At 50.2% G+C, this 22,297-nt stretch overlaps 2 protein-coding genes across 3 annotated transcripts in view; both read right to left on the reverse strand.

Moving 5' to 3' along the window:
* gtpbp3 (GTP binding protein 3, mitochondrial) overlaps positions 1 to 21,237 on the reverse strand; it is a 25,968-nt gene extending 4,731 nt beyond the window's left edge. For both annotated transcript variants that reach the window (XR_003978957.1, XM_030373367.1), the window contains exons 1-10: positions 20,880 to 21,237; positions 20,372 to 20,655; positions 20,181 to 20,267; positions 19,348 to 19,430; positions 17,498 to 17,617; positions 9,475 to 9,547; positions 7,201 to 7,344; positions 4,928 to 5,093; positions 419 to 549; positions 1 to 14 (exon numbers count right to left, since the gene is read on the reverse strand). The exon at positions 1 to 14 is cut by the window's left edge and continues 221 nt beyond it. Coding sequence is in view for 1 of the 2 variants with exons in the window: in XM_030373367.1 (XP_030229227.1) it covers positions 1 to 14; positions 419 to 549; positions 4,928 to 5,093; positions 7,201 to 7,344; positions 9,475 to 9,547; positions 17,498 to 17,617; positions 19,348 to 19,430; positions 20,181 to 20,267; positions 20,372 to 20,655; positions 20,880 to 20,935 (1,158 nt within the window). In the remaining variant the exon portion in view is untranslated. The remainder of the gene's footprint in view (positions 15 to 418; positions 550 to 4,927; positions 5,094 to 7,200; positions 7,345 to 9,474; positions 9,548 to 17,497; positions 17,618 to 19,347; positions 19,431 to 20,180; positions 20,268 to 20,371; positions 20,656 to 20,879) is intronic.
* Positions 1 to 22,297, reverse strand: part of myo1f (myosin IF) — a 308,989-nt gene that overhangs the window by 201,330 nt on the left and 85,362 nt on the right.

Consider the following 22,297-nt stretch of genomic DNA (forward strand, 5'->3'; position numbering starts at 1 on the left):
CAGCACACACCTCACTGGGGGAGACCCACACACACACACACACACACACACACACACACACACACACACACACACACACACACACACACACACACACACACACACACACACACACACACACACACACACACACACACACACACACCATTTGATACCAATTCATCAGCAGTGGAATACTGCAACATGGCCGCCCTATCGGCAGCCTGCTGATAATCTGATGCTGAACGGCTGGTTGGCGGCTGGTTGGCGGCTGGTTGGCGGCTGGTTGCCGGCTGGTTGGCGCCCCCGTGCTGCTCCGTCAGCTGCAGGGGGGCTCCCCCTTAGGATTCCATTCTTATTGTTTCCCTATTTTCAGGCATTGCCGGAAGTAAAACACAGAACAGAACCCCCCCCCCCCGCCGAGGCCGTGTCCCAGTACCTGGGTCAGGCTCCTCCTGGGGGGGGAGCACACTGTGGATGTACCCCTGGAGGAAGGCAGGGGCCTGCTGGGGGTCTGGGGGCAGCAGGGTGCAGTCCACCACCACCAGGGCCAGGTCCGCCTGCTGCACCCTGGAGAGGAGCGTCTGAGGTTAACGTGGGAGCTCATAGTAAGGGTTAGGGTGAGGGTTAGGCTAACCCTAACCCTCACCCTAACCCTGGAGAGGAGCGTCTGAGGTTAACGTGGGAGCTCATAGTAAGGGTTAGGGTTAGGCTAACCCTAACCCTAGAGAGGAGCGTCTGAGGTTAACGTGGGAGCTCATAGTAAGGGTTAGGGTGAGGGTTAGGCTAACCCTAACCCTGGAGAGGAGCGTCTGAGGTTAACGTGGGAGCTCATAGTAAGGGTTAGGGTTAGGCTAACCCTAACCCTGGTGGGAGCTCATAGTAACGAGGTACACGTGTTGTTCAGTCATTTACCAACGCTTCAGGGACCCTCTGAGCATTGTGGAGACTTCAGGTCTGTCTCTTATATTAAAGCCGTACGACAGGAGGAACATGGCCACAGAAACTGTAGCAATCATCTAAATGTTAACTTGAAGTTACTGATTACTTGATTACTGAAGACTACGGTTTCAACAATTGACCCAAACTACAGAATGATTCTTTATTAATCGAAGCGCCAAAAGGCGCCACACGTACTACTCAAGTCTCCAGACTGACAATGCAGGCTCTTGCTTTTTCCTTTCCCCCCCCGAGCGCGACTGCTTGGGGCCAGAGTCCGGTCCGCCCGGGTCGTCCCCCCGACCCCTCCCCTAGGGACACGAGTAGCCGCGGTCACGGCAACAACTGCTACTACATGTCCTTCCTGTTCTGGAGGCCCACACTCACTCCCCTAAAAACAATAACCCCCCCCCCCACTGTCCACAGGAACCTGAGCCCCCCCCCTCTGCTGCTACTGTCCACTAACCCTACTACTAACCTTGACCCTGACCACCATCTAACCCTGACCACCATCTAACCCTGACCACCATCTAACCCTGACCACCATCTAACTCTGACCACCATCTAACCCTGACCACCATCTAACCCTGACCACCATCTAACCCTGACCACCATCTAACCCTAACCCTGACCACCATCCAACCCTAACTCTGACCACCATCCAACCCTAACTCTGACCACCATCCAACCCTGACCACCATCTAACCCTGACCACCATCTAACCCTGACCACCATCTAACCCTGACCACCATCTAACCCTAACCCTGACCACCATCTTACTCTGACCACCATCTAACCCTGACCACCATCTAACCCTGACCCTGACCACCATCTAACTCTGACTACCATCTAACCCTGACCACCATCTAACCCTGACCACCATCTAACCCTGACCACCATCTAACCCTGACCACCATCTAACCCTGACCCTGACCACCATTTAACCCTGACCACCATCTAACCCTGACCACCATCTAACCCTGACCACCATCCAACCCTGACCACCATCTAACCCTGACCACCATCTAACCCTGACCCTGACCACCATCTAACCCTGACCACCATCTAACCCTGACCACCATCTAACCCTGACCACCATCTAACCTTGACCACCATCTAACCCTGACCACCATCTAACCCTGACCACCATCTAACCCTAACCCTGACCACCATCCAACCCTAACTCTGACCACCATCCAACCCTAACTCTGACCACCATCCAACCCTGACCACCATCTAACCCTGACCACCATCTAACCCTGACCACCATCTAACCCTGACCACCATCTAACCCTGACCACCATCTAACCCTGACCACCATCTAACCCTAACCCTGACCACCATCTTACTCTGACCACCATCTAACCCTGACCACCATCTAACCCTGACCACCATCTAACCCTGACCACCATCTAACCCTGACTACCATCTAACCCTGACCACCATCTAACCCTGACCACCATCTAACCCTGACCACCATCTAACCCTGACCACCATCTAACCCTGACCCTGACCACCATTTAACCCTGACCACCATCTAACCCTGACCACCATCTAACCCTGACCCTGACCACCATCCAACCCTGACCCTGACCACCATCTAACCCTGACCCTGACCACCATCTAACCCTGACCCTGACCACCATCTAACCCTGACCCTGACCACCATCTATCCCTGACCACCATCTATCCCTGACCACCATCTAACCCTGACCACCATCTAACCCTGACCACCATCTATCCCTGACCACCATCTATCCCTGACCACCATCTAACCCTGACCCTGACCACCATCTAACCCTGACCACCATCTAACTCTGACCACCATCTAACCCTGACCATGACCACCATCCAACCCTGACCACCATCTAACCCTGACTACCATCTAACCCTGACCACCATCTAACCCTGACCACCATCTAACCCTGACCATCATCTAACCCTGACCACAATCTAACCCTGACCACCATCTAACCCTGACCACCATCAAACCCTAACCCTGACCACCATCCAACCCTGACCACCATCTAACCCTGACCCTGACCACCATCCAACCCTGACCACCATCTAACCCTGACCCTGACCACCATCCAACCCTGACCACCATCTAACCCTGACCACCATCTAACCCTGACCACCATCTAACCCTGACCACCATCTAACCCTAACCCTGACCACCATCCAACCCTGACCACCATCTAACCCTGACCCTGACCACCATCCAACCCTGACCACCATCTAACCCTGACCACCATCTAACCCTGACCACCATCTAACCCTGACCACCATCTAACCCTAACCCCGACCACCATCCAACCCTGACCACCATCTAACCCTGACCACCATCTAACCCTGACCACCATCTAACCCTAACCCTGACCACCATCCAACCCTGACCACCATCCAACCCTGACCACCATCTAACCCTGACCACCATCTAACCCTGACCACCATCTAACCCTGACCACCATCTAACCCTGACAGACCGAGCCTGGCGGGCGAGCTCTCTGTCTCTTACCCTCGTGTGATGGAGGAAGGAGAACGGGGCCAACCGGTGTAAACAGTGGAAGTAGCCCTGATAGAAGAGCAACCCCTAAATCACACGTTATTCTCCCTTCAGCCCTCCTCATGGAGACATTCGGCCCCCAGGGACGTACGGCTTTACCACTGATATTTATATCACACTCATACACTTTCAAAACCGCATTGAATTATTTCTTCCTTTCTTTGTTTCCCCGGGCGGTGGAAATGAAACAATACTTGATGTTGTGGAGCGGCGGCGTTCCGAGTCCCTCCCTGAGCATCCAACCTCAGCGCTAGACCGGCCTGCTGCCCTCCCCTAACCCAACCTCAGCGCTAGACCGGCCTGCTGTCCTCCGCTAACCCAACCTCAGCGCTAGACCGGCCTGCTGTCCTCCGCTAACCCAACCTCAGCGCTAGACCGGCCTGCTGCCCTCCGCTAACCCAACCTCAGCGCTAGACCGGCCTGCTGCCCTCCGCTAACCCAACCTCAGCGCTAGACCGGCCTGCTGTCCTCCGCTAACCCAACCTCAGCGCTAGACCGGCCTGCTGCCCTCCGCTAACCCAACCTCAGCGCTAGACCGGCCTGCTGCCCTCCGCTAACCCAACCTCAGCGCTAGACCGGCCTGCTGCCCTCCGCTAACCCAACCTCAGCGCTAGACCGGCCTGCTGCCCTCCGCTAACCCAACCTCAGCGCTAGACCGGCCTGCTGCCCTCCCCTAACCCAACCTCAGCGCTAGACCGGCCTGCTGTCCTCCGCTAACCCAACCTCAGCGCTAGACCGGCCTGCTGCCCTCCGCTAACCCAACCTCAGCGCTAGACCGGCCTGCTGTCCTCCGCTAACCCAACCTCAGCGCTAGACCGGCCTGCTGCCCTCCGCTAACCCAACCTCAGCGCTAGACCGGCCTGCTGCCCTCCGCTAACCCAACCTCAGCGCTAGACCGGCCTGCTGCCCTCCGCTAACCCAACCTCAGCGCTAGACCGGCCTGCTGCCCTCCGCTAACCCAACCTCAGCGCTAGACCGGCCTGCTGCCCTCCGCTAACCCAACCTCAGCGCTAGACCGGCCTGCTGCCCTCTGCTAACCCAACCTCAGCGCTAGACCGGCCTGCTGCCCTGAAGCGCAAGACTGAAATGTTTATTAAACATTAACAGTCACATCCTATACTCCACTCTTAGCAGGATGTTGCAATGGCGGACGTCAGAGATCGGAGGACTTAAGCCGACCACCGCGTGAGAACCACATGCAAACAGAACCGCTGACGTGAGGGAGGGATCTATCTATCTATCTATCTCCCCCCCTCTCCCCCCCTCCCTCACTTCCCCCCTCTCCCCCCCCTCCCTCTCTCTCTCTCTCTCTCTCTCCCCCTCTCCCCCCCTCCCTCCCTTCCCCCCTCTCCCCCCCTCCCTCACTTCCCCCCTCTCCCCCCCTCCCTCACTTCCCCCCTCTCCCCCCCTCCCTCACTTCCCCCCTCTCCCCCCCTCCCTCACCGTTCCCTCGCCCTGCGGACGCCCTCTTGTTCCACAGGGTCGGGGCTGTCCCTCAAGCCCGCCGTGTCACTCAGCAGAACGGGGAAGCCCCCGATGTCCAGCGCCGTCTCCACCACGTCCCTGGTGGTCCCGGCCACCGGGGACACGATGGCCGCCGGACGCTGGCCTGCGGGACAAGGAGGAGGAGAACTGAACACAAAACATAGAAGGACTCCATAGCGTTGATGGAATAGTCAAGTAGTCTTATTGTATTTAACGTGAAAACATCCACAACATGTATTCACATGACCATCCACAACATGTATTCACATGACCATGATCCATCCACAACATGTATTCACATGACCATCCACAACATGTATTCACATGACCATCCACAACATGTATTCACATGACCATCCACAACATGTATTCACATGACCATGATCCATCCACAACATGTATTCACATGACCATCCACAACATGTATTCACATGACCATGATCCATCCACAACATGTATTCACATGACCATCCACAACATGTATTCACATGACCATCCACAACATGTATTCACATGACCATCCACAACATGTATTCACATGTACTTCCACAACATGTATTCACATGACCATCCACAACATGTATTCACATGTACTTCCACAACATGTATTCACATGCACGCCCATGAGCACATACAACATACAACCACAACAAACAACTCGGTTGGTTTAAGATGTTTTCTTTATCTTCTCCAACCAGCTAGGAAAGCCACGTAGGGTTTGTACCTAATCCCTCACCGACACCGGGCCGAGGATCTTATTGTATCCTCTGGTTGGAGTCTGGCTGATTATAAACAGCATGACGGCTGAGCGTGCCTCACAGCCGCTTCCTGCCCCTACAGCCGCAGCGTTGATCCAGCATCAGATAAAGGCTTGCTATTGTTTCCTCTGACACTCTGTCTCCCAGAGGCCGAGCCGCAGGGAACAGATGAGGCCCAGTTTAGGGTTTGAGTGACTGCTGTTGTTTCTATTATTTTACCCAGAATATTTTCAGTGGGTTTGTTTCCTGCTGTATTTTTTTTCTTAGAACAATGTGTGTACATAACATTGCATGTAAGAAGAAAAAGCGGGTACTGTTTAGTGGATGTTCATGTGAATACATGTTGTGAAGACATGTTGTTGATGTTCATGTGAAGACATGTTGTGCATGTTCATGTGAATACATGTTGTTGATGTTCATGTGAAGACATGTTGTGGATGTTCCTGTGAATACATGTTGTGGATGTTCCTGTGAATACATTTTGCGGAAGTTCATGTGAATACATGCTTTGGAAGTTCATGTGAATATATGTTGTGGATTTGCTGGTACAAAAAGGGATATTGAACATAAAAAAAAGGTAAATAAATATTTAAGTTTTCTTTTTTTTTTCTTGATCTCCGATAAACAAGTGATTACTCGCTGTAACGCGGTGCACATGTCAACTCGCTGATCAGCTGATACATTAATTATTAATGTGAATCAACATAATTCAACATGATGTGGTTAACAAAGGTGTTTTGGGCAGAGCGTTCTAGATGGAGGGGCCGTCTTACGGCCACCGTGATTTGTTAGTTTTGTCGTGTAGAGGGAAATATCTATTTATGGAAATTTTTCTCTCGTCTTATCGCACACAGCCCTATGATGTGCTGGTGGGTGATCATGTGTTCATGTGCTGGTGTGATCATGTGATCATGTTGTGATGTGATCATGTTGTGATTTGATCATGTGATCATTTTGTGATGTGATCATGTTGTGATTTGATCATGTGTTCATGTGGATGTGCTGGATGGTGATCATGTGATCATGTTTTGATTTGCTGTTGGGTGATCATGTTATCATGTGATCATGATTGATGTGCTGGTGTGTGATCATGTGATCATGTTGTGATGTGAACATGTGTTCATGTGGATGTGCTGGATGGTGATCATGTGATTTGATCATGGGATGGTGTGGATGTGCTGGATGATGTAACCATGTGAAGGATTCTACCTACAGAGTGCGTTGAGCTGGGTTAGGGTTAACTCTACCTACAGAGTGCGTTGAGCTGGGTTAGGGTTAGGGTTAACTCTACCTACAGAGTGCGTTGAGCTGGGTTAGGGTTAGGGTTAACCCTAACCCTAACCCAGCTCAACGCACTCTGTAGGTAGTGTTAACCCTAACCTTACCTACAGAGTGCGTTGAGCAGGCTAGTACCTACAGAAAGCGTTGAGCAGGCTAGTACCTACAGAGAGCATTGAGCAGGCTAGTACCTACAGAGAGCGTTGAGCAGGCTGCTCTTCCCGGCGTTGGTGGCTCCGGCGATGACCACCTGGACGCCGCTGCGGAGCCTCTCGCCTCGCCGCTCGTCCTTCAGATGACCCTCCAGCTCCCCCTGCAGGGCGCACACCCACCCGTCCACTGGGGGAGAGAGAGAGACAGTCAGGGGGGAGACTCAGAGAAAGGAGGGGGGAGGGCCACCACGCAGCAAGGCGCCAGGAGAGGCCGTCAGGCGGGGGTCAAGGTGGATCAGGAACCTGGTTTATTTTTGAAGGAAATGGGGGAGGGGTTGGGGGAGGGCACACACCTTAATGTAGAATAGGGGGGGTCCTGCGATTGGTTTAGAGTATCTTTAATGTCAGCCTATTAAAGAACCTTTAATGTCAGCCTAGTTAAAAACGTTTGACTTGATAAGGAAATGCATCAAAGGAGACTTGGACCCAAAACGTACAACAAGCTACCTCCAGCCCTCCTCCTGCCACCGGGGCACACTGCCCAACATATTGCATCCTATGAGACTCAATATTATCATAGGATATGAGAAGAACATTGTTTCACTGAATCATCAGTCTGGGTCTGTTTACCGCAGACCTCAGTGTTTATCTGAGGCACACGCTCTATTTCAGTCTCTGCTGCTGCGGTCGTCATTATTTATGGTCTAACCCTAACCCTATGGTCTAACCCTATGGTCTAACCCTAACCCTATGGTCTAACCCTAACCCTATGGTCTAACCCTATCCCTATGGCCTAACCCTATCCCTATGGTCTAACCCTATCCCTATGGTCTAACCCTAACCCTATGGTCTAACCCTAACCCTATGGTCTAACCCTATGGTCTAACCCTAACCCTATGGTCTAACCCTATCCCTAACCCTATGGTCTAACCCTATCCCTATGGTCTAACCCTATGGTCTAACCCTATGGTCTAACCCTATGGTCTAACCCTATCCCTATGCTCTAACCCTATCCCTATGGTCTAACCCTATCCCTATGGTCTAACCCTATCCCTATGGTCTAACCCTAACCTATTATTTATGTTCTGCTCGGGCTGAGCAGGGCGTGGCTCTCTGTCCCCCATTGTTGTGTTAACACCAGCGGATCTGAGGCTCAAGGCACCAGAAGCCATTCATAAGTGATGTCTCATCCTGCAAATGTGTACACACACACACACACAAATTTCCCTGGTAGCTTAGCTCCTGTTATGATATAGCCTTGTTCAATACAGTAAATACACCATATATACACATCATACTACACCATATATATACCATATACTTATACCATACTACACTATATATATATATATATATATACGATATATATATACAAACCATACTATACCACATATACACGCCATACTACACCATATATACACACCATACGACACCATAAATATACACCATACTTAAACCATACTATACCAAATATGGTATAGTATGGTTTCTATACGGTGTAGGTTGAACTGGTGTGAAGGGCATATTTTAATTCACTTGATTTCCTGAATTTACAAGTTTATTATGACTGTATATCAAATCAAATCTAAATTCTAAAATCTTACATTGTGATTGGGGATCAGTGTTCTATAGGACTCTAAAGGAACGACAGCACTCACATTCACTCAAACACACCTCGAACCCATTGTTAGATAGAACATGAAACATGATGACGAACTGTGACCAACCGTGGCCATGGCCCCCGGTTGTGAAGCCTGGTGGAAGTAAGGTTTCTCTCATGGCCTTCAGTCGGATCCCAGGGTTCGGATGCAAAAAGACCCACCTCCGTTCTAACCCTAACCCTCCGTTCTAAGTCAACGTAAAAACTTGATTTAAATCTAGCAATCCAGAGCACATTAATGTTTCCTTTGTTTTCTCTGCATCTCGGTGGCTTGTTCATCTCCATTCTAAGTATTTTGGGTTAGCCTAACCCTAACCCTAGGTCCAATATGACTTATATTAAATGAAGATTAATTTAATAAAACTATGGGCCTCACACACAACAGGCATGGGAAGCGGCAGTAATGAGAGCTGAGGGAGCGGAGTGTTCCGCGGCTCGGAGGTCCTGACCTACAGCGCTCCATCTGCACACTCCCTGTCCTCTTGCCCAGAGGAAGCAGTCTTTCCAGCGGTGCAATGCCCAACACCTGTCAATGTCCGTATGTCCGTCCACAAGGCAAACAGGAAAGCAGCCAGCTCTACTCGCACGCCCCTACCCCACACCTAAGGAAAGATCCTCTCCCAGACCCATCGCTGAAGACCACGGCTGTGTACCCACCTTGACTTATGACGCCGTCTTCGATGAGCTCATCCTCGCTGAAGTCGATGAAGGCCTCGATGTGGGCCAGGCACTGTGGGGGATGGAACAGAAAGTTCAGGAGAACGGACATGGCCGTCATCCTATGAATGGTGGATAAGGAACCAAGAAGCGCACATATTCCACGTTTTTGAAAAAAAAAGAGCAGTGGATTGTGTGTTCACAGGTGAAATGCACTTGCCCCCCCCCCCCCCCCCCCCCCACACACACACACACACACACACACACACACACACACACACACACACACACACACACACACACACACACACACACACACACACACACCCTTTTCCGCCGTCACTCACCAGGGTCTGTCAATATGCTTCTAATCAATCTAATCAGACTCAAATGCTCAAAAATTAAGTTAATATTTGTTGGGTTACTGATGTGATAAGCAACATTGTCCTGTATCGTTTTGTAGGAACAATTTTTGAATGGCTTCCAAATCAGTTATTATAGAAGGGTTATCTTTATTATAATTTTATAATTTCTGCATGACTAGTTATCTTTATTATTATTATCATACCCAAGTTGTTACTTTTTTTTGCAAACCTGCTCCAAGAGGGGTACAGGTTACTTCTGTTATGCCATGTGTGTAATTTGATCTAAACTAATGTGTCTGGTCCAAGGAGTCTCATTAGTTTACAATCACAATGGCAGGCAGCACCACAACAGGCTCCTCAAACTGCACTGATTAATAACAGGCCAGAAATAATTAAGACGGCTATAAGGATTTCCTTGGAATAACTTCTGAAGTATTCATTGTGGGTAAGTATTCATTGGGGGAAAAGTTGGAAAAAGGAATAATTGGAAATGATTGCAAATAAAACGTATTAACCGAATAATCCATCCTGTAGAATCCTAAAACACGGGACGAGATATTAACTGTCCGTTGTGCCAATAGATGGTATTGATTCTCACACATGAGGTTTGCCTTGATGTTGAGAGAGAAGAGGGGGAGGAGGAGGGTGAAGACCTGGGTTCTCAAATGGCTGGTGGGGATAAGTGAGCATGTCATGTTGCTGTTCTATGAGCCCAGCAAGGGTCCTTCCGCTTGATCCATATCCACTGGCTGCTTCAGAGACTGTTCTTATTGTCTGTCGCAGAGCCTGTCCATGGATACAAAGGTCTTTCAGCAACCTGATGGTGGAAGAAGCCACAAAACCTCTACATCCCACTTCAACCGGATAGACATTTGAATTCCATCCTCGTAGCTGCGCGTCTGCTGTTCTGTGTAGCGCAGTTTCTTGCGCTCATAGGCCTCTTCAGTTGAATTGTCCCATGGGACTGTGAGCTCATGATGTTGACAGACTTCAGGGAAGGGGACCAGAGTACCATGTCTGGTCTAAGTCTAGTGGCTGCAATCTCAGGTGGAAAGATTAGGTGCTGGCCAATATCGACTAGCATCTTCCAATCCCGGGTCTTGGCTACCTGGCCAGCTTCTGGTTTGGGAGAGGGGTGGTTGGGCTTTTTCTGTCCCTCAAGGATGAATGTTGGTGCTGGGATGTGATTTGTTGCTCTAAGGGGCAGGGAGTTTGTGGTATACCTTTTGCTCTCCAAAGCTGCTGCCAGATTCTTAAGAACGTGGCTCCAGGTGTCAGGCTGGTCTTACAACCGGTCAAGATGTGTTTGAGAGTCGCTGGGGTTGGGCAGAGGCCACAGGTTGGGTCCTCACCATACCACTGGTTGAGGTTTTTTGGAGATGGGAGCACATCATTGGTAGCTCTGATAATGAAGCTGATGTTACTTGCCTCCATTTCCCAGAGTTCCTCCAGCTGATCCTTCTCCTCTCCAAGCCTTCCTACCTCATCCATTGTGCCTGCTTGACGAGAGACGGCCTTCGCACTTCTTTTAGATTCCTCCCGACGGCGCACCTCCTCTACCATAATTTTCCTCCTCTCTGACGTTGAGGCCTTACGCCAAGTTGGCTTACTTGCTGCAAGGCCAAAGCCTCCTCTTCCCAGCTGGACATGCCCCACCATGTCGCTGCGCTTCAAGGCTGACGTAGCATGCTGCGCCGCATCGGATGATGTCCCTTTCCATCCAGTTAACAGGTTTGGTACAGCTTTACTGATGGTCTGGTCTCTGGAGTCCTTCAAAGTCATATGGAGTCTCACTTTAGAGCACTTGTACCCTTCAGTGAGGCTCTTGATAGGCAGTTCAAGGACCCCTTTGCCGTAGAAGCTGATGTTAGTTAGACAGCGTGGGACCCCAAGCCATTTCTTCATGTATGAAGTCATGGTTCGCTCCATCTTTTCCACAGTTGTTATTGGGACCTCGTAGATAGTGAGTGGCCACATTACCTGAGGGAGAAGCCCAAATTGCAGGCACCAGAGCTTAAGCTTCCCTGGCAGCAGTGTCTTGTTGATGTTAAGTGGGAAGAAAACTTCTGCAGTGGGAAGAAAACGATGTGCTGTAATGCATCAGGCCCCTCTTACAGAGCCCGTAATGCATCAGGCCCCTCTCATAGAGCCTGTAATGCATCAGGCCCCTCTCATATAGCCTGTAATGCATCAGGCCCCTTTCATAGAGCCTGTAATGCATCAGGCCCCTCTTACAGAGCCTGTAATGCATCAGGCCCCTCTCATAGAGCCTGTAATGCATCAGGCCCCTCTCATAGAGCCTGTAATGCATCAGGCCCCTCTCATAGAGCCTGTAATGCATCAGGCCCCTCTCATAGAGCCTGTAATGCATCAGGCCCCTCTCAGAGCCTGTGCTGTAATGCATCAGGCCCCTCTTACAGAGCCTGTAATGCATCAGGCCCCTCTCAGAGCCTGTGCTGTAATGCATCAGGCCCCTCTTACAGAGCCTGTAATGCATCAGGCCCCTCTCAGAGCCTGTGCTGTAATGCATCAGGCCCCTCTTACAGAGCCTGTAATGCAATGCATCAGGCCCCTCTTACAGAGCCTGTAATGCATCAGGCCCCTCTCAGAGCCTGTGCTGTAATGCATCAGGCCCCTCTCAGAGCCTGTGCTGTAATGCATCAGGCCCCTCTTACAGAGCCCGTAATGCATCAGGCCCCTCTCATAGAGCCTGTAATGCATCAGGCCCCTCTCATATAGCCTGTAATGCATCAGGCCCCTCTCATAGAGCCTGTAATGCATCAGGCCCCTCTTACAGAGCCTGTAATGCATCAGGCCCCTCTCATAGAGCCTGTAATGCATCAGGCCCCTCTCATAGAGCCTGTAATGCATCAGGCCCCTCTCATAGAGCCTGTAATGCATCAGGCCCCTCTCAGAGCCTGTGCTGTAATGCATCAGGCCCCTCTTACAGAGCCTGTAATGCATCAGGCCCCTCTCAGAGCCTGTGCTGTAATGCATCAGGCCCCTCTTACAGAGCCTGTAATGCATCAGGCCCCTCTCAGAGCCTTTGCTGTAATGCATCAGGCCCCTCTCAGAGCCTGTGCTGTAATGCATCAGGCCCCTCTTACAGAGCCTGTAATGCATCAGGCCCCTCTCAGAGCCTGTGCTGTAATGCATCAGGCCCCTCTTACAGAGCCTGTAATGCATCAGGCCCCTCTCAGAGCCTGTGCTGTAATGCATCAGGCCCCTATCATATAGCCTGTAATGCATCAGGCCCCTCTCAGAGCCTGTGCTGTAATGCATCAGGCCCCTCTCAGAGCCTGTGCTGTAATGCATCAGGCCCCTCTCAGAGCCTGTGCTGTAATGCATCAGGGCCCCTCTTACAGAGCCTGTAATGCATCAGGCCCCTCTCATAGAGCCTATAATGCATCAGGCCCCTCTCAGAGCCTGTGCTGTAATGCATCAGGCCCCTCTCAGAGCCTGTGCTGTAATGCATCAGGCCCCTCTTACAGAGCCTGTAATGCATCAGGCCCCTCTCAGAGCCTGTAATGCATCAGCCCCCTCTCAGAGCCTGTGCTGTAATGCATCAGGCCCCTCTTACAGAGCCTGTAATGCATCAGGCCCCTCTTACAGAGCCTGTAATGCATCAGGCCCCTCTCAGAGCCTGTAATGCATCAGGCCCCTCTCAGAGCCTGTGCTGTAATGCATCAGGCCCCTCTCAGAGCCTGTGCTGTAATGCATCAGGCCCCTCTTACAGAGCCTGTAATGCATCAGGCCCCTCTCAGAGCCTGTAATGCATCAGGCCCCTCTCAGAGCCTGTGCTGTAATGCATCAGGCCCCTCTCAGAGCCTGTGCTGTAATGCATCAGGCCCCTCTTACAGAGCCTGTAATGCATCAGGCCCCTCTCATAGAGCCTGTAATGCATCAGGCCCCTCTCATAGAGCCTGTAATGCATCAGGCCCCTCTCAGAGCCTGTGCTGTAATGCATCAGGCCCCTCTCAGAGCCTGTGCTGTAATGCATCAGGCCCCTCTTACAGAGCCTGTAATGCATCAGGCCCCTCTCAGAGCCTGTAATGCATCAGGCCCCTCTCAGAGCCTGTGCTGTAATGCATCAGGCCCCTCTTACAGAGCCTGTAATGCATCAGGCCCCTCTCAGAGCCTGTAATGCATCAGGCCCCTCTCAGAGCCTGTGCTGTAATGCATCAGGCCCCTCTCAGAGCCTGTGCTGTAATGCATCAGGCCCCTCTCAGAGCCTGTGCTGTAATGCATCAGGCCCCTCTCAGAGCCTGTGCTGTAATGCATCAGGCCCCTCTCAGAGCCTGTAATGCATCAGGCCCCTCTCAGAGCCTGTGCTGTAATGCATCAGGCCCCTCTCAGAGCCTGTGCTGTAATGCATCAGGCCCCTCTCATAGAGCCTGTAATGCATCAGGCCCCTCTCAGAGCCTGTAATGCATCAGGCCCCTCTCAGAGCCTGTGCTGTAATGCATCAGGCCCCTCTCAGAGCCTGTGCTGTAATCCATCAGGCCCCTCTCAGAGCCTGTGCTGTAATGCATCAGGCCCCTCTTACAGAGCCTGTAATGCATCAGGCCCCTCTTACAGAGCCTGTAATGCATCAGGCCCCTCTCAGAGCCTGTGCTGTAATGCATCAGGCCCCTCTCAGAGCCTGTGCTGTAATGCATCAGGCCCCTCTCAGAGCCTGTGCTGTAATGCATCAGGCCCCTCTTACAGAGCCTGTAATGCATCAGGCCCCTCTCAGAGCCTGTAATGCATCAGCCCCCTCTCAGAGCCTGTGCTGTAATGCATCAGGCCCCTCTTACAGAGCCTGTAATGCATCAGGCCCCTCTTACAGAGCCTGTAATGCATCAGGCCCCTCTCAGAGCCTGTAATGCATCAGGCCCCTCTCAGAGCCTGTGCTGTAATGCATCAGGCCCCTCTCAGAGCCTGTGCTGTAATGCATCAGGCCCCTCTTACAGAGCCTGTAATGCATCAGGCCCCTCTTACAGAGCCTGTAATGCATCAGGCCCCTCTCATAGAGCCTGTAATGCATCAGGCCCCTCTCATAGAGCCTGTAATGCATCAGGCCCCTCTCAGAGCCTGTGCATTAATGCATCAGGCCCCTCTTACAGAGCCTGTAATGCATCAGGCCCCTCTCAGAGCCTGTAATGCATCAGGCCCCTCTCAGAGCCTGTGCTGTAATGCATCAGGCCCCTCTTACAGAGCCTGTAATGCATCAGGCCCCTCTCAGAGCCTGTAATGCATCAGGCCCCTCTCAGAGCCTGTGCTGTAATGCATCAGGCCCCTCTTACAGAGCCTGTAATGCATCAGGCCCCTCTCATAGAGCCTGTAATGCATCAGGCCCCTCTCAGAGCCTGTGCTGTAATGCATCAGGCCCCTCTCAGAGCCTGTGCTGTAATGCATCAGGCCCCTCTCAGAGCCTGTAATGCATCAGGCCCCTCTCAGAGCCTGTGCTGTAATGCATCAGGCCCCTCTCAGAGCCTGTGCTGTAATGCATCAGGCCCCTCTCAGAGCCTGTGCTGTAATGCATCAGGCCCCTCTTACAGAGCCTGTAATGCATCAGGCCCCTCTCATAGAGCCTGTAATGCATCAGGCCCCTCTCAGAGCCTGTGCTGTAATGCATCAGGCCCCTCTCAGAGCCTGTGCTGTAATGCATCAGGCCCCTCTCAGAGCCTGTGCTGTAATGCATCAGGCCCCTCTCAGAGCCTGTGCTGTAATGCATCAGGCCCCTCTTACAGAGCCTGTAATGCATCAGGCCCCTCTTACAGAGCCTGTAATGCATCAGGCCCCTCTCAGAGCCTGTGCTGTAATGCATCAGGCCCCTCTCAGAGCCTGTGCTGTAATGCATCAGGCCCCTCTCAGAGCCTGTGCTGTAATGCATCAGGCCCCTCTTACAGAGCCTGTAATGCATCAGGCCCCTCTCAGAGCCTGTGCTGTAATGCATCAGGCCCCTCTCAGAGCCTGTGCTGTAATGCATCAGGCCCCTATCATATAGCCTGTAATACATCAGGCCCCTCTTACAGAGCCTTACAGAAACCTTGCAACAGGCCCCAGGCTTCATCCACAACGCCCGGATTAGTGCGTCACTGCAAGGGCTCCCAATCTATATCCGTTTTGATTCCTGGTTAGTAACACCCAGGAACCGATCCATGTGGCCGGGGCACTCCTAACCCATCTGGGAAACCCGCACACCCTGGACTCCTTTCTGAAGGGTCCCTTTTGGTTCGTTTCTAGTTATCGTTTGATTGTTTTAGCGCTACTCGTCTGATGTCATGGTCACTGTACCTAGTAAACTACCATCATAATCGTAAACATCATTATTTTCAACCCACAGTGAGTTCTTTACTCCCCCAGCATCTTGTGGCCAGAATCTCAGAATGCCATTGGGCAGTCAGACAATGCTGGGACAAGGCATATAGGCTTAATCAATAAATAATAATATAATAATAAAATGGAGATTGATCAGGGGGAGCAAAAAAAAAAGAATCGCAATCCACACGGGTGGCGTTCCCGTATAGATCAGAAGTTAGTATGATAAAAATGAGAGACACCAAAGCAAACAAGTTAGGTTAGGTTATATCTGGAGCCGAAGCTTTATAGAAAGATCGTTGCAGGGATGCAGATGATAAAGCAACACGGTTACATTCTCTGACCTAATCCCGTCAACTGGGAAACTCTTTCCTCCCCGGCTTTAGAACAGCGTTCTAATCCCCTAAAGGCCCTAATGCCACCAGGTGTGGCTGTGATTAGCCTTACAAGAAGTTTTGAAAATCTGCCACTATGACCTAGATGTTTGCTGGATAGATCAGTCTACCAGCCTACCAAGTGGACAGTAGCAAAAATTGCTCATCTATCCGTCACACATCTAGGTGGAAATTGTGATGTCAAACGGGGCAGATTTAACACGCTTGAAAGTTTAATCAAACTCCACCTGGTGGCATGTCATGGGACCTTTAATAGATGCTTTAAATATATAAACTCAATATTGATTTAAAGTATAGTAGTTCATGCAGGGTATTAATCCACACTAAAACAGGAAGCCTCCAACCCCCTCCCTTAACTCATTCATTCCACAGCAGAGAAGGAAAAACCACCGCAAACCAACGCAGCATTGTTTGAAAGCCCCGTTAACGGGGTGCTTGACCTGCAGCACACTACACCAGCTGGCCAATGCGCTGCCTTTCGCAGAAATCGGATCATCCACTGGAATCCAGCGCCTCGGGAGAATAGCTTTGGCTCCAGAAACCTGGGGCTTCTGAATGCGTTGCACCACAAACGGGATCTGGATTCAATGCTCTGTTCAGTAGGGCAGAGGCACCGGCCTGCCGCCACTTCCACAGGTTTATTATAACCTTCTCAGGCCTCCACGGTCAATTCTCAGACAATCAAACACTCCGCTGCTGTAAACAAGCTTAGGCCTTGACCCTACTGTAAAAAACATCAAGCTCTGCCTAATGGAAACTCTCTAAACGATCGTTTCTATTCAGTTCAATGAGTGATATTGAAGAAAGGAATATCGAGAATAGTGAATCAAAACATTCCCATGAAAATGTAAAGCACGAGAATTATAATTATAATTCCATAGTGCAATTGTTTTCGTGACAAGTTTGTGTCCAATCTATTCTGACGTCCAATCCAGCCAGCTGTGGGGGTGGTTCTCTCACCCGCTTGAGTCGGGAGGCCCAGTCCTGGTAGAGGCGCCCCAGCTCCCCAGACATCTGCCTGACAGCCTGCCTCCTCTGGGCCTCTGTCTCCGCGTGGATCAGGTCCCCGAGGCCCTCCACCTGACAGCACACGGCCAGAGAGGGCGGACGGCGTTATCCTTAAGCCCCCTTTGGATGTAGGACAGGTCATAGCAATATGATCAAATCATATCACATGTTGCTATAAAACGTATGGATGCATTTATGACAACCACCAATACCTTTTGCGTCCACAAAGTTTCAACATGGAGTGAGACAGTGAGGGGGTTATAGTGATCAGGGTAAAGGGGGAGACAGTGAGGGTGTTATAGTGATCAGGGTAAAGGGGGAGACAGTGAGGGGGTTATAGTGATCAGGGTAAAGGGGGAGACAGTGAGGGGGTTATAGTGATCAGGGTAAAGGGGGAGACAGTGAGGGTGTTATAGTGATCAGGGTAAAGGGGGAGACAGTGAGGGGGTTATAGTGATCAGGGTAAAGGGGGAGACAGTGAGGGGGTTATAGTGATCAGGGTAAAGGGGGAGACAGTGAGGGGGTTATAGTGATCAGGGTAAAGGGGGAGACAGTGAGGGGGTTATAGTGATCAGGGTAAAGGGGGAGACAGTGAGGGGGTTATAGTGATCAGGGTTAAGGGGGAGACAGTGAGGGGGTTATAGTGATCAGGGTAAAGGGGGAGACAGTGAGGGGGTTATAGTGATCAGGGTAAAGGGGGAGACAGTGAGGGGGTTATAGTGATCAGGGTTAAGGGGGAGACAGTGAGGGGGTTATATTGATCAGGGTAAAGGGGGAGACAGTGAGGGGGTTATAGTGATCAGGGTAAAGGGGGAGACAGTGGGGATCCGGGTAAAGGGGGAGACAGTGAGGGGGTTATAGTGATCAGGGTAAAGGGGGAGACAGTGAGGGGGTTATAGTGATCAGGGTAAAGGGGGAGACAGTGAGGGGGTTATAGTGATCAGGGTAAAGGGGGAGACAGTGGGGATCCGGGTAAAGGGGGAGACAGTGGGGATCCGGGTAAAGGGGGAGACAGTGGGGGGGGGGTTACGGGATTCAACTGGCCGGTCTTGTTCATCTATTTACGGAACAGTCTTGATTAAAAGTGTGTGAGAGATTATTGTTAACTTTTGTGTTGCCAGACAGAAATCTGAAAAAGGTTTGAATTTTCATGCCCCCTTAGTTTTTTACTTTACTAGCCAAGAACAGGATTGGTGACAATATCAGCATGCATATGTTGCAAACAAATGCACTAAAAATATATACACTCTAGGCATGAAATGGTTGACAAAAAAGAAAAACTGCTACCATTTAAACCTTTAGTGCCATCAATGTAGGTCCTCTATATCAGTGGTTCTCAAATGGGGGTACGCGTAGCCCTCGGGGTACTTTGCACTACTGCACGGGGTACTCAGAACATTTAAAATAATAACAAGGTAAACATTTGAAAAATTTTTTTTGGGAGAATTCAGAATGAGACTTCTCCTTGGGCGAGACTTGGTAGAACACAATAATTAGCAGATCAGCTCAAGCCAATTGTAAAGAGACAAGCCTTATTTCTGTGTCGGGATCCTCTCCATAACAATAGTGTGTCAGTGGTTGCTATCGCCCCAAAGGACATTAGACGCAGCACGTTTTAGCAGATTGCAGCTTCAGCTTTCCCACTCAATGCTGGAGTAATCTCAAACCTTTATGTCAGCATTGTTCCCTTAACATCCGACATGATTTGGAAAATGGGTGAATGTTTTTTTCAGCTTTGTGGCATCCACATAGTGATTCCAGTCCTAATTATGTAGAGGTCACAATGTGTATAAGTGGTTTACCTCCGTTAGGTCCAGCTTTCCTGCGTGGAAGGCCCGTCGTGTGAACTCCCCCGCCTCCGCTGGCCTCAAGCCAGCCAGGCTTCCTGAGATACACACACACAGACAAACACGCACACACACAAACATCAGCCAGGTGGAGGCATATTTGTGCACACTTTCGCCCACGTATGAATGCACAGAGGCGCCATCAGGAGGTTCAAAGGCCAGAACTCGGGGTCACTCAGGGTTCATGCGTCAACAACCAAAAAGGTCACATCCGTGCGGTTTAGGTGGGTCGTGTCTTGGCGTTAGGGAATGGTTGGAGAATTCCCAGTAAGTCATTGGGAGCACAGGTGATTCATACCAAAGCGGTATACTATTCTTAATTCAATCACACAGCACCATTTGCCAACATGCAGTGGCCTTAAACATACAAGACAACAGCCCGCCTGTGAGCCAATGGTGGGTTCGCTGTTTTGCTCAAGGACGCTTCCACTCTAACGTCAGGAGGAGCTGTCTTCTGCAAACCCAGAGTTGCAGAAGACCATATCTACCTTGGGTAGAGTTGCGGTCTGCAGCAATGCAATTAGGCTATATTATGCATCTGCACGAAGAACATCTACTTAATTAAAGCAACAGTGCCCCCTAGCAGAAGATCTAATTAGTGCATAGGACGTGACTTTAAAGTACATTAACAGTATAAGGGTTCATGCATTACTGGTAATAAGGAATGTCGTATGTGTAAAATAAAACTATGAAATATCTGTGATTATTTGGTCATCTTTGGTGTCTCTTAATGTCATATTTGAAATTGGTCTTGGGGCTCTGTAACACATATTCCTCCTGGATCTCACCAAGGGCCTGAAGGACAGCAGAGGTAACAGCAGGACCACCATGGATGTGGAACTCTGCACTGTCCTCTCCGGTGAAACTCTGCGGCCCTGGACAGAACACAATTCTTTTTTTGTTGCAGGCATACAAAATGTATATCCATTCATGTATTTTTTACAATAAGCGTATAGAATAGGACAGCTGAATGTCACACCTGGAAACCAGAGAATCAGTCCGCGGTCCAGCGCTTCTGTGGAGCGCGGGTCTGTGATAGTGCGCAGCAGTGCCCGGCGGGGAGGAGGCATTGCGCTGGTCAGTCCCGCCATGCTCCTCAGGGCTGTGGAGGAGGCAGGGCCACTCACCCTCACCACGGCCACCCCGCACCGGCCGTGGCCTGACGACAACGCAAAGATGGTCTCAGCGTCACACATTGAGCCTGGAGCAGCACCTCTGGAGATAGACCTACCGGCCATACTCAGGGCTGAAGACTTTAGTCTGCTGGAAGATGTAGAAGCAACAGAGGAGTTTAAATAACATAAAGGACATATGAATACGAAATTCTAGATATTCTAACTATACAGTCCAGTCATGAAGAACAACAGCTGGTAGGGGGACACACATTGCTTTGTTTATTGTTGCATGTGAAGACATCCGAATAGCCTACACAACATAGCCTACGCAAGAAACTCAACCCATTTTGTCGTTTTAATTCAGCAACAAACCTTTTGTTTAAAATACGGGCTGTTCTCCATATCTGAGTGGATGAAAACGTCAACATAGTGACAAAAGCAGGAGCGACGTGTCTTGTTAATTGTTTACACCTTGATGCATTCCCTTTCCCAAACGGTCTGCCTCCTACTCTCTGCTGGGTTTGACCCCATGGGGAGGTGTTCCAAACAACTAATTCGCCCGACCGCCTGACTCTCTGCGGTGGGCATTGATCGCGTTACCATTATTGATCCAGTGATTATTTCTACTGATCTGGCTTTCTACAATGACCTCTTAATTTTAGAGCATTTCACTCAACAACATTAAGGCATGGCTGTATAACAACAAGACGACCGTCCCGTTGTGCAGCGTCTATCTATGCTCGTCTGGCCCCTACTTCCGCTGCACAACAAGTTCCGGACAATGGTTTGGTACAAAAAGGTAGGAAAGGCGAGCTCCAAGTAGCCAATGTGACCTAAATAGAGTGGCGAAGTCACGCCCCTTCCAGTAGAGCCCATGGGACCTATGAGATCGAAAAGTATGAATGGGTGTCAATGGAGAGAAAGTAAACATTTTCTGGTCCCAGTCTTTATATGCCCCGGATTACACATATGTTGTTGTTGTGGATTTTAATGATAATTTTCAATGCAAAGAAAGCTAAACATTTTCGTGAAGAAGTTTGAAAATGTTAGGTTTTTTTTCCAAGGGGAGGATAAAAGCATCGGAAGAGGTGAAAACCATTATAAGTCGGGGTATGTGGAGAGTTTCAGTTATGCCGATGGGGAGATTGTCGGTCTTGTCCACGCCAGTCGCAGGGAGCGTGACGGCACATACGAGATGTAGTCTTTCTCATTGTGTTTTCTCTACAGCCTTTGACTGAACAATTGCACAATAAATGGTAAAACTCTTGACATAAAAAATTATCATTTAAATCCACAAACAAATGTGTAATCCAGGGAATTGAAAGGCTGGGACCAGGAAATAATTACTTTCTCTCAATTGAAACCTATTCTTATTTTTCGATCTCAGTCCCATGGGCTCTACCGGAAGAGGCGTGACTTCGCCGCTAGAGAAAGGGACTCTCTAAATCGACGCCACTTCGACCTGGGCGGGACTTTACGTCCTACGTCACTCGCTATGGGTCACTCGCTGGGAGTGCATGTGTGCGCGTAGTCGTTTGTCTCAGGGATCTGTGCACGAACGGTTGTGTCGAACGCGATGGGGGGTGTGTGACATTCCTACAGTCTGTGATGATAGGCTATATTTCTACAAATTACTTACTATTACTAGCGATTAACATGACGAAACAACACGAACTAAGCTAACATTATATTTCTACAAATGACTTACCCTGCGTTCACACCAAAAGATGCATTTGCTGCCCGAACGCGTTGACGCCTGAGTTTTGCGGCGCGTCAAATCAAGTTTTGCG

The sequence above is a fragment of the Gadus morhua genome, chromosome 12, assembly GCF_902167405.1.
Source record: "Gadus morhua chromosome 12, gadMor3.0, whole genome shotgun sequence".
Taxonomy (NCBI): Eukaryota; Metazoa; Chordata; class Actinopteri; order Gadiformes; family Gadidae; genus Gadus; species Gadus morhua.